This window comes from Manacus vitellinus, unplaced genomic scaffold (genome assembly GCF_001715985.3).
Source record: "Manacus vitellinus isolate BGI_N305 unplaced genomic scaffold, ASM171598v3 scaffold_21_pilon, whole genome shotgun sequence".
Lineage (NCBI taxonomy): Eukaryota > Metazoa > Chordata > Aves > Passeriformes > Pipridae > Manacus > Manacus vitellinus.
The window spans coordinates 14,462,233-14,475,092 of NW_021939546.1; the positions used below are offsets into that span (position 1 = coordinate 14,462,233).

The following is a 12,860-nucleotide window of genomic DNA, read 5'->3' on the forward strand; positions in this document are numbered from 1 at the left end:
ATGAGACACAGGTAACTGCAAGTTGTTCCTGCTGCAGTCGGCTGTGCCTGCATGGGTTATGCTGGGGTTAAAAGCAGGGAGAAGCAGCAACATTTGCTCTCCTTGGTAAGTGATTCATAAGGCTGGTACCATCCGGTTGGGAAGATTTCCCAGGGCACAGCCCAGTTGTTACCATGCCTGATAGCTCGGGAATCTCTTCCTCACGCTCCAGAGAGTGAAGTATCAACACAGGGACAGCATTTCTAGCAGCCCTGCCACACAGTCAATTCCCCCACCTCCTTCAAATCCCTGTTTCACTGTTAACTGCCTTTCTGTTTCTCCACTCATTAAGACATTTATAGAGCACAGTGTATACAAAGGTAAATAATACACCTCAGAGAGTGTGAACCAAAGAGGACAAATGGGTCAGGCACCGGATGGGCAATACAGCCCAGACAGCAAAAGTGACATTTTAAGCCATGAGGAGGAGGAAAACTTGCTGGCTTCCTTTCAGTTGTCGGCCAGTTTTTGCTCTTAAATATTTCTTAAATATTTTTAAAAATTTCTTGAATATTTTGCTCTTAAATATTTCTAAACTAAGCTTTACTTTTGCAGTCATTGTCTCGTGGTTTGCCTTCTGGGCTCATCAACTACCCATGAAAATACATTATCTACTGTAATTTTTGGAAATTTTTGATATCTTTCAGGTAAGATAGGAGACTTAAATCTGAGGGCTGGGAAAATGCATTTCATTTATGTTTTGGAGGGTATTTTCAACATGTTTTTCAATCACATGAACTCACACTAGATGCAGTATTTTCTTTTTAGTCTCAGCGATGTCTTAAAAGAGATTAAAACTACAAGTGCCCAGGCTTATTCATCTGGGATCTCACTCCCTCTTGTCCCTCAGTACCTAGTGGTGGGTTGCTTGTCTACTTTGACCCTGCTGGCAGGCTCACCCATTTATTTTTTAACCAAGCTGACATGTCTGGTTTTCATGTGCGGTTTTTAATGCCCCCTCTCCAGGCAGCTCCAGTGCAAGTGGGCACAAGCCTGGCAGCTCACAGGGAGGGAAATACACCTGGCATGCAGAGCTGGGATTACAAGGGGTCAGAGCAGAAAAAGAGGATCCTTCTCAAGGGGTTCAGCCCAGGAAGGTGCCAGAAGGACTGTGGCTGAGGCTGGGGACGGGACTGGGAGCAGGTATGCAGGCAGACTGGTTCCAGGTTCCTTGCAGGGAGCAGCTGCTGCCACAAGGCTCAGCCCTGCCCCAGGGTAAAAGAGCTTCTCTGTAAACAAACCAGCCAGCACTGACATATTCAGGAAGCTTTGTGTGCTCCATGTGAGCATCTTTCAGGGTCACGGTGAGGTCACAGGTTCACAGAGGGGATCCGGCTACATCCGGGTCCTTAGGCAGAGGGACCTGCACTTGGAGGCGCGGGTCACGTATCAGGAAATAAGGTTTTGGGGCCATGGTGGCATTGCCACACACCAGCCAATAATCCAAAAGCACAGCCACAGGAGGGACCCTGGGATGTCATGGTTTCTGCCTTGGGCCCAGCCTGAGCAGAGGCCAGCTCTGCAAAGCCCTGCCACCTCCTGATGTACAGAGAGGCCGGCACTCAAGCATCAGCTTCAACACAGTCAGCTTCTCTAACACTTTATTATGTATTTCCACACACAACACAGGAACTGAGGAAGACACAAACCAGTACCCCTGCTGCAGAGGTGAGTCAGTGACTGGGGCAGCACAGGCTGTCCCTCTGGGCACCGGACACCCAAACCATCATCTTCAGGCACAGTCTGTTCTCAGCCATTCTCTCCTTGGGTTGCTGACACGGCCCATGATCACCCTTGTCTGGCACAATTCACAGGCACTTGGGGTACATTTTGAAGGGGCTCTGGAGGGGAGGAGGATTCACAGTGACATGCAGGCAGCACAGAGCTGCGAGCTGGGCACAGCCACGCATCTTCACAGAAATGCCCAGATGTGCAAAACAGCTGGGGCAGAGGCAGCTGTGGCCTGTCCACACGTGCGGGTTGGGGGAGCAGGGAGTAACTGCTGGAGCACTGCTGCAGGCAGAGGGGGTGCAGCCTGGTACAACTGCACAGGCACTGACACAGACGTGCAGAGCACCAGCAGTGGTGATGGTGCAGAACTGTCCAGCTCTGGTCTGTCCCTCCCTGTGTATGCACAGTGGTCCCTGCTGGACCTAGGGCCAAACAGCCCAGAGGGGAAGGACAGCTCTTTGCTTTGAAGAGATTTAGCACAGAAAGATCTGAGTTCTGTTACACCCTCTGAGCTCTTGGGCAGGTTAAGGGAGGAGATGCAGAGAGAAGAGGAAACACCAGTTTAATAAAATCTACAGATGAAGAGAAAGGGGTAGAGGAAAATGTAGAAATAACAGAGATACAGAAAGAAAAGCCCAAATGATGTATCCATATTTTGGAGAAAACAATCCAAGGCTTCAAGGGAAGGAAAGCCAGCAGGAGCAGGGCAAGAGCAGATGAATACAGATGTGCCCTCATGTGATCTCACTGCATCGGGTCTGGAGCTGTGAAAGAATGAAGCCTTCATTGTCCAGCATATACCTTGTGGGGCTCACCAATGGTGAACTCTGACACTGCCTCCAGGTGTGGAGACAGTGATTTGTGCTTTTAGTAAAGGAATGAGCTACCATCCTCTTCCAAATGAATTTGCTACCAAGCACTAAAAAGTAATAGCTCAGTCTTGTGCCATTGCAGAGGAAACTTGGCAAATAATGAGCAAAACCAACATCTGGGGCAGAGCAGCTCAGATGAGGGGGAGATGGGAGCAGACAGGAAGATGAAGAGAAGGTTTTGCAGGAGCAGCTTTGCTTGGAGGTTAGGATATATGTCAATGGAAAGGGCAAGAAATGGGTTAGTAGGTCTCTGAAGGAAATGAGAATTTTGACAGGTAAATTAGTCTTAAATCACAGGAAAAGCTCCTGGGGTGAATTGTTAGTCTGCCTCTGGAAAGGACACCTTGGAGATAGACACCTTATAGAGATAAAACACAAAAAAACCTCCAGGTGAGGCCCAAGTGACAGCAGAAAAACTTTTTTGCCCTGCAGGAGCTGCAGCACTTGGTAGACAGAAACAGTATAGAAACAGGCAGGGACTGGGATAAGCTGTAGGGCTCCTGGCAACAGAGGTGCATCTGCTTGGGAAACTGCAGTGGGAGGGCACAGCCTCTCACACCACTCTTGCAGAGAGCTCCAGCCCTGGGATTCAGGCATTCCATCACCATCCCCCAGCCACTGCACCTTGCTGTTTGTGGCTCACGTGGCTTATGCTGGTGTGATAACAGAGCCCCAACACACAGTCCAGCATGGGTAACCTGTCAGGGCCTTGACACCCCTTGATCACCCCTTTGATAAGCCATAGGTGGAAGAGATCCTGGCATTGCAAACACAAACAGAATTTCATGTGAGGTCCAGCCATGCTGTGGCTCTGGCACAAAGAATCCCATACAAATCCCACACTCACTCCCACAGACACACAGGTGCTTTCTTGGGAGCAGGCCCTGCAGCCATACCTCCCACCAGGCTCCCTTTGCCTGTGCCTCATGCCTGCTGACACAGAGTATTTCCTGCCATTCACCAGCTGCTGGAGGCTCTGCTTCACTCAGGAGCTGGAGGCCCTGCACAGAGCACAGGGTGGTTTTATACCACCCACAATCACAGCCTCTCCTGCCAGGAGAGCGTGTGACAGTTCCAGGACCTGCAGGAACCAAGTGAGTACTGGGGTCCCCAGGGGTACAGGACAGGCTCACCTTCACTCTGTGACACAGGTCACAGCCGAGCAGGAGCAGCTGTCACAGGAGGTTTGAGGAGATAAAACACCAACCAGGCCAGCACTGCACGCCCAACACAGCAGGTCCCAGAGCCCGTCCAGGCACCCCAAGTCTCTGCTGTGCCATCAGCAAAGCAAATGCCAGTCATCCCTGGCAGAAGCACAAGGCACATCACAGCTCTCGCCCTTCCTTCAGGAAAGGCCAGCACTGACAGGTCGTATCCACCGAGGCTCACGCAGAGGTGTCCTGGGTCAGATCAGGTTGGCCATGCTGGAGGTGGGAGGCAGCCGCCTGCTCCCAGCGAGGCGGCCGGAGATGGTGAAGACGCGGATCTCGCCGGTCTCCAGGCTCCGAGGAGCGGCTCGGCGGCAGGAGGTGCAGAGCAGGTAGAGCAGCAGGCAGAGCAGGATGGCGCTGCCAGCAGTCAGGAGGACGACCCCGCTGGTGAACATGCTGGCCAGCGGCCGCGCGGGGCTGAGCTGCATGGTCGTGGTGGAGAGGATGGTGAGCACGACCCCGCAGACCAGCAGCACCAGGGCGCTGAGCAGCAGCACCAGGCAGTCCGAGAAGCCCCCGCTCTTCAGGAGCTCGATCTGATCCCGGCTGCGGATGCAGTTCATGTCCTGGATTGCGGAGCTCAGCAGCTGCTTCAGCAGCACGAGCAGTGCCAGGAGGCACAGCGTGGTGCCCACGGCCAGCCGCCACTCTCCAGACCGGCTGCTAGTGCTGTAAAGCAGGATGATGCCCCCGATCCCACAGGCCAGGATCAGCACCACAGCCATCCCGTAGCACAGGATGGACTTTTTGGGGTCCTGGAACCACCAGAGCTCCACATGCTCCTCCAAGATGTTCCTCTGGATGTGGTCTGCGTCTGCAGGGGTGCGGGGGCTGCTCAGCTCTGCCAGCTCTGGCATGGTGGGCAGCTGGGTGAGGAGGGCACAGTGGGGTGGTTGCACAGATGAATCTACACCCTTATGGCAAAGTGGAGGTTCAAGGCAGCAGCAGTGGTGAAGGCAGCTACATTTCTCGAGCAGTGATGTCTCTGTCTCATTCCTTGGATCCTCATGGAGTTTCCTTCTGCAGTGGTGCCACCTGGAGAGCTACGGTCCATGTGCTGAGATTGAGCCCACCATCCAGGCACGGCTGTGGAACATAGTGGAGCATTCCCAGAGCAGCACCATAAGGGAATAACCGGGGCTGTGTCCTTCCTTTCCTGTACCTTTCATCTGAAAGAGTCAAGAAGAGAAGATTTCATTAAACAGAGACCCTGCTCCCCTGTACCAATCAATCCCCTGCCGAACCCAGGGCCTTGGCTGCTCCAGGCTGGCCTGCAGACCTCACCCTGCCTCCCTCACAAAAGCCCTGTGTGTTGGAGAACAGATCATCCACGTACATCTTCCCAGAAGACCTCCACGCACTTCGGGGGAACCTCAGCCTGGCCCAAGGGTGAGTCTCCTGCCTCCCCAGCCTTGTGTGCCCTGCTCAGAGGCTACTGGCACATTGCTGCCCACAGGACTCTGCCTGCAGCTGGTGCTGGCAGCAGGGCAGGGACAGAGCAGAGGCAGGTCCCTCCTGGGATAAAGCCCCATTCACAGCTCTGACTTCACATGCTCCCTCATCAGCATCAGCCTCTTGTCACCAACTGGCTCTGCTGCCCAGAAGGACAGCAGGAGGTGGGGGTCAGGACCAGGGTTTAACCCTTCCATTCCAGCCGCTGGAAGAGCAAGAGCTGCCTTTGCTGCACGTTCTCAGCCTTGTCTCTACCCCTGCACTGCCAGTGGTTTCTCCTCACAAGTTGCTTAAAGAAATATGGTGGTTACATCTCCAGTTACATCTGCCCTGGAAAGAGCTGTCTGACAGCTGGGACCAGGCACCCTGAGACTTTGCTCTCCTCTCTGCTGGTCCGTGAAACACTTCACCACTGGAGGGGAGCAGGGGAAGGGCGGTGGTGGCTGCAGCGTGGAGGGAGGCTCTGAGGTGCTGTGCTTAGCTGGGCTCCCCTCAGCACAGCACCTTTCTCAGCCCACAGCTCGGCTTCCCAGCCTCGTGTCCCCAGTGTCCTGGTTCCCCTCAGTGCTTCTCTGTGTACAGTTTTACACCAAGAGTGGAAAAAACTTGAGTTTCTCTCACATAATGTGCCTCCCTGGCACGTCAGTGCCCCAGCTGGTCCCACAGCACCACAGGGACCCTCTAGAACAGCTCGTACCCAAATCAAGGAGAGGTGCTGGGGAGGACACTGCAGGAGCATCTCAGGTGTGCCCTGAAGACATGGGGTAGACACTGGAGACCCAAGAACTGCCTCTGTGGCCACCTCCCAGACAGGATGATACCCCCTTGACTATCACAGGCAGACACACACAGACTGCTCTGAGCCCTGCAGGAGCCCATGGCAGGGACAGGAACTGACGCAGGTCCCTTGTGTCAGAGCTGTGTCACTTCTCCCGGGTGGGGGGACAGCCACACAGCGCCCTGCCTGCTGGAAATGGCTCTCATGAGCCCATCAGCCCATGCCAAGCACACTCTGTTTGTCTTCATGCCCTGCTCTGTGTGGCGCTGGGACTCAGGGCTCATTACACACAGGCTGGGACAATTTGTGACCTCCACACATGGCAGCTCTGCACACACCAGGGATCGTTCCTTCCATTGCTCTCCCTGTTCCCAGACAGTCCCCACAGACCACATCCCCTTGTGGCATTGCCTTTGCTGCCAGCAAACACCTCAAAATCCCCTTCCCTTGGGGACCAGCCAACACAGGGTGGGGGGAGAGGGAGGACAATAGTGTGGGGGGTGCCCGAACCAGACACCGCCTGACAGTGTCAGGCCAAGCTCCTCCTGAGTCACTCCCCGGCTGTGATGGAGCATGAGGTCACTTTGGACGTGGCTCAGGGCACACTGCCAGAGGCAGCACGTGTCCAGGAAGTCTGTAACCACCGTGGGTTTGCAGGCCCGGGACCCATCACACTCCCTGAGCTGCACACAGGGCTGTTCCCTGCACAGCTCCTGCTGCTTGGATTGCCTGGGCAGGGAGAGGGCTGGGGCACAGAAACCCAGGCTCCAGAGGGTACAGTTGCTGGGAGGCCTGTGAGAGATCTACAGCTCCTGGCTAGAGCCAGAACAATCAGAAAGCATCAATTAGAGAGGGAAAAGAGCTGTGGCTGAGCAGGCTGATCTGTGCCTGCTGGGACTCTGAGTTTGCATGAGACAGCAGATACCTTGTGCTGTCCACGTGTGCCCAGGACACGGGTCCCTGAGAAGCTGAGGATGTCACGAGGCACTTTCAAAGCAGAGGAGTGAGAAGATGTTGAGTCCAGAGTTGTTTCCCAGCCTATGCAAATCAGCTTGGTGCTAAACACTGCTTCCTCCTGCCTTTCCTTCTCCAAGCACAGAGGTGCCTTATCTCCTTAGCATCAAATGGGTGAGTCTAGTAGATAGCAAATTTGTAGATTAGATTGAGATTTGGGACTGAGAAAACATAAAGCTTGGAGAAGTGCAAAGTCTGTGTCCTTCTGCTGCTTGACCCAAGTTGTGCACACAAGTTGTAAGTCAAACAGTAAACAAAAAAACCACATCAGCACAAATCACAATGAGGGAAAATGTGACCAAAAATCAAGGTACAGCACTGCATTCTCATATTACTCTTTAAAAGTTAACCATCTTAATTTTTTATTTGCTCAGAAGAAGGGCAGGGAGCAAGAGATAAAACTGGAGGAGCATCTGGCTGAGGGAAAAAAATAAGGTGTCACCTCTATGAGCACATATTTTCCAGTGTTATATAACCTCTTAAACAAATGATTTGGAGAGTTTCCCAGTGTTACATTAACCCCTATTAACCAACTGATTTGGAGAGGCAAAGGCTCCCACTGCAGTGTGCTTTCATGTTTCCTTCTGCCAGTTTGAAAATGTTCTGGGAATATAACACTTGTTCTGTAAGAATCCACACATGCTTGGGCTTCCCTAGACTGTGAGGGTTTGTGCTACTACTAACAGTATTTTTACACTTAGAATCACAGAGTAATTCAGGTGGGATGGGACCTTGTGAAGTCACTCATCCCCCTGCTTAAAGCAGAGTTAACCTAGAAGTCAGACTGGGTAGCTCAGGGCCCCATCCACTCAGGTGCCAAGGATGGAGGATCCACAGCCCCTCAGGAATCATTGCAGTGTTGAACCACCCTCACCAGGAACACATTCTTCCTTAAATCTAGCTACAATTTCCCATTCCTCAGGCTGGCTGCATTGCCTTCCATCCTCTTCAGAAAAATATACGTTAAACCAAAGCTGTCACCCACCACTCCTTGGAGAAGGGATGAAACCAGACCTCACCAGATCTGCTGATCTCGTTTCTTGGCATTATGCAGCACATCATTTTGCCCAGATCAGATCAAGAGAAAGGAAGGGATATGGTTGCCTGCTCTGCCATGAAGGAGAAGGACAGCCTTTCCACAGCTGTGGCCTTTTCTGTTGGTGTTCTTTGAGCTACCTCGTCTGGGACAGACCATCATACAGACCCCTTGGGAGCTTAAGCCACCAGATTAGCCTTTTGACAGCACGTATCACAGGTCATTAATCTCTAACTCACTACTGAACCCAGAACCTTCAGTGCTTCCGTCTCTGTGTGCAAGAGAAAAAGGAGGAGAGGACCAGCCCAGCCACACTATGCTTTATGTCCAAAGGGCATGTTTCAGGAAAAAATTGACACTCTGTCCTTCCCCACTGCTGGCTGGCAGCTGGGGAGGAAGAACAGGAAAACACTGGGAATGTAGGACAACAAAAATGTTCATGTTTTTCCTTTTTCATTATGTTTTTTTTTTCCCCCGCTCTGATAATATTTAACTGGAAACTGAGGGTCATCATCAACAGTTTTCTGGCCACTCCTGGCTGCAGGTGTGGAAGATGCACACTGGCTGAATGCCTCAGAATGATGTATGCATATATTTATTTACTTATGAACTCTTTATGTCTGACTGCCTGATATCTGACAGACAGGCCATGGACTGTATGTTAATTAACACTTTAATTTCAGAGCCACATACAGTTCAGCTGTTGAAATACTCCTCACTTTCCTCCTCTCGCTGAACCTGAACCCAGGGTACCCCTTGAGACATTCCTTACCCACAAGATTCAGGAGGGGAAGTCTGGGGGTGGGACAGGCTCCTGCAGTGCTTCCTTGTACTTCCAGCCTTGGAAGGGTTTTATGCAGCCTTATGTGGACTTTGTGAGCATCATGGAGACTGGAAGAGTCAGCAAGATCTGTTGTAAAATAACAACACATAAAATTATTTGCATGAGCAAACTAGATGAGAGCCAACAGAGCCTCACAATCTCAAACAAATCCAAAGCCATTGCAGTCCCCTGCTTCCCCAGTGCCTCACAGCTTATTTGCTTCTCGGCCAGGTCTGGCCATAGACTGTTTGGGATGGACTTGCCACCCCTCTGTGCCTCACAGAAACCTTTAGTCCAGAACAGGCATAAATTTTTCCCCATAATTTCTTGTAATTTTTCCAACTTCCAATGCTTTAGGAAGCATTTCTTTATCAAGAGAGTCAGCCCTGAATTGCTGTAGATCCCTTCCAACCAAAACAAGATATTCTGTTCTGTCTGCTGTATTCCAGTTTGTCTATTCTATTCTGTCTATTCTATTTCAATTGAAGAGGACCTAAAATGATAATCTAATCCAATTGCCTGACCAATTCAGGGCTGAATAAGTTCAGGCATATTATTAAGAGCATTGCCCAAATGCCTCTTAAGTACTGACAGGCTTGGAGTATTGACCACCTCTCTAGGAAGGCTGTTCCAGTGTTTGACCATCCTCTCAGTAAAAAAATGCTTCCTAAGCATATTCAATTCGATTCTAACTCCCCAGTAGGCTAAAAGAGAACGAAGCTCATGTATCTTGTTTTATGCCTGAATTACTGACAATGCACAAATCAGAAGCTCTGAATGTCATAGTGCTCAAGGCCTGTCTGTGTCCCTGGGAGCATGTGGGAAGGTTTCCTCTCTTCTCCTGAGAACTCAGGACTGGGGACAGAGGAACCTGCAAAGAATAGGAGTAATGGGGCCTTCATGTGGCATGCCTGTCTCACCCAAAATCCTAGCAAGAGACTCAAGCTCTTTTCACTGCTACACCAAACACCAATTCCCAGCATTCCTCCTTTCCCGGGCTTCTCAAAATTCATGCAAAGCTATGCAGCTTAATCTGTACCTGTGGGGAGAGACCACTCTCTCTACCCTGCCAGAGGGATAATGCTTTCCTAGAAGTGAGCATCCCACCAGTGCTCCTGCCACAAGACACCCTTTGGGAAGCCCTGGGGAAGCCCTGGGTGATGGTGGACTGTCCCTTCCTTTCTCCAAGCCTAGGGGCTCAGGGGTTAAGGGTGGCGGAGGGCTTGTTGTAACAGGGTCAGTGTGCAGCTGCTTTTTACACAAATCTAGATAGCTTTGGCATGCTCCATTGCAAAGTCTCGTGTTCCCCCTTCCTCCCTGCGTGCATAACAGGCATCCATTATCCTGACCCCGCAGAGCCTGTCCTGATGCACCTCTGCCGAGGGCGGCCTGGGAGTCCCAAAGGAACAAGAAACTCCCAAGCCTTACCTGCTGAGAGGAAACACAATGGTGCAAGGAAGAAACGCAGTGGAGGCAAGAGGCAGGATCTCTTAAGAAGTAGGTCTGAGGCAGCCCCCAAACCTGCCGGCAGCTCCTGGCGAAGCGCGTCCCTTCCCGCACGGCACAACTCCCGGGGAGGAGGGATCACTCACCTGCTGCCCACACGCGACAACCCGGCACAGCTTCCTGCTCCTGGCTGGCAGCGATGCTTTTTCCTGGCTTTCCTTCCACTGGATCCAGCTACCGAGGGAGCCCAGGGGGAAAATCTCTCCCTTTCCTCCTGCAGCTGCCTGCCAAGAAGCAGGTGCGGTGCCCCTGCCGGCTCCCCGTCCCGGTGCGACGCGGCAGCGCCAAGGATGGGCTGCGAGCCCTCACCTCTCGCCCGGGCAGGTGCATTCCCCAGCAGGGTGGCGTCCCAGCAAACCTGCTGCTGCTCTTGGAGAGGCTCCAGAGCCGCGCCGGTGTGCAGGTCCTACCCCTCCCTCCTCGGGCAGGATCTGGCCTCTGGCCACACACCGATCCTGGAAGGTGGCTCATTTCCTCCCAGCTGGAGGGGAAGGGGTGCCGGAGCCAGGGAGCAGCTCCCAGGCAGCAAGGTAAGAGGAAGCCTGCAGCCAGGTTGGCAGCACTAGGGAAGATTTGACACATTCAGCAAATATTTGGTATTATGTGGCATTAAATAAAGCAGCTCCTGCACTACTGTATAGGCTGGGGCCATCTGGTCATATCAGACCTGAATCTTTCCATGGCATTAGTCCAGGCAGGCACTTAAGTCAGGCAAGATGTCATTGTGGTGTCATCTTCCCATGACAAGGCAGCTGCAGAACCCCTTGCTAGGAGACAGCAGCACCAGCAGAGCCTACTGTGCTGCAGAAGAGCTGACTTCCTGGTAAGTCTGTGGAAAGAAAAGGGTAACCACTTTGAGAGGAATTAGGGAAACAGAAAAGGATCCGTTTAAGAGATGAAGAATAAAAAAGGGAGTAGCAGGAACGCAGAAGTCAGTAGGGGAATGGGATTCCCAGGCTTAGTGATATCCCCTCCTTCATGGCTGGGCTTCATCATAGCAGAAGGGATCATTACTGATAGTCTGAGCAGTTGGAAAATCTCCTGGGAGATGCAGGAAGAAGAAAATGGGACTGAACAACAGCTCTTGTCCAGTTAATGGAAAGGGAGGCTCAGACATTAAGCCACATGCTAGTTTTTTTAGCAGGCTATGAGCAGGGAAGCTTAGGATATGCTAATCAAATAGAAACCAAGGAGTGTGACAGCTTCAGGAATTTGTCTGAGAAAAATCTGAGAGATCTTTTGAAATTTGTGAAATATCATCAATCCAGAGGTTGTCCTAAACCTAAAACAGCAAAGGAGATGTGGTGAGTTTTGTTATACAAACACCCTTAAACAATGAGATTGACCTTACTCAGAAAAACCTGGTCTTTTAGTTGGCCCAGTTAACAAAGTCATCCAAGGGGAAACCTTATTCACATTTAAAGATAACCATATATTCACTTAAAAGAATGGGCTGTAGCTTTATAAGAGCATGAGATGCTTTCCAGCTCATTTAGAGATAAAAGGAGAAACAGAACAATGCGGATCAAGGGAGGATGAAAGCAGAAAGTGTCTTTGCACCCTGAGAGAATTTAGAAGACCATTAGCCCACAAAACCATAATCCAGTTACAACTTATTCTACAACATTTCTACAGCATATGCGTGGGAGTTTGACCTTTGTCTGGTTTTCCCAGTATAGAAGGGGCTTGTACAGCTACTTTGCTTCCAGCAGATCTTTGATAAACCTCACTTGTAACACTCTGCTGTGCTGACTTTTAATGTTCCCCTATACAATCAATGTTTTAGCTGCCTCTTAGCTGCTAAGATCAAGTTCAAAATCCTTTTCAGCCTAGTTTGGCAGGTGCTTACTTAAGGCTTCATCTGTATTGCCTTTAAAATCTCTCTAATGAGGGTGACACAGGGGCATATTATTAAGCACATCAGTCACCATTTCAAAATAATTCTTCGCCTGTATATTAGGACAAGGTTCTTCTTTTTCAGAAAGATTGATTCCATTTCTCTAAACCACTACTATTAAAGCAGTGCGTTCTATGATTCTACCGCTCAATTTATTCTGACAGAGAGAGGGGAAAATTACACCACATGGGAGCCTAGCAAATTAAAATGGGTGTGTGCTGAAAATTTAAGAGGGAACTAGTTTCTAAAATATTTACTAATTACATTAATTACATCCTCTTTCTGTACAGGAAGTATCAAGATGATTATATGGGGAGGGGAGGAGGAAGAAAGAGTGTTAAGATAGCCCATTAACAGACTAATTCCATCCTAACTTCTTCCTTTTGCTCCTGTGAAACCCATGCTTCATACAGGTTGAAGATGCAAAATGGAAAAAAACCCCAAGACTAAAGAAACTTAATTCCATGTTCATGGACAAAGCACTCAGCTGGAGTCTCCAAA

General features: G+C 50.7%; 1 protein-coding gene across 2 annotated transcripts; it reads right to left on the bottom strand.

The window, feature by feature from the left end:
- Window positions 1-1,713: 1,713 nt before the first annotated feature.
- TMEM125 (transmembrane protein 125) lies at window positions 1,714-8,985 on the bottom strand. 2 transcript variants are annotated; one of them, XM_018072062.2, is made up of 2 exons: window positions 8,906-8,985; window positions 1,714-5,022 (listed from the first exon to the last, which is right to left on the bottom strand). In XM_018072062.2, exon 2 carries the CDS (start codon window positions 4,708-4,710, stop codon window positions 4,048-4,050), a length of 663 nt encoding a protein of 220 aa, XP_017927551.1. In that variant the 5' UTR covers window positions 4,711-5,022; window positions 8,906-8,985; the 3' UTR covers window positions 1,714-4,047. The 2 variants fall into 2 exon arrangements, with proteins under 2 accessions (XP_017927551.1, XP_017927550.1); XM_018072061.2 differs by lacking the exon at window positions 8,906-8,985 and adding an exon at window positions 5,190-5,432.
- Window positions 8,986-12,860: the final 3,875 nt, after the last annotated feature.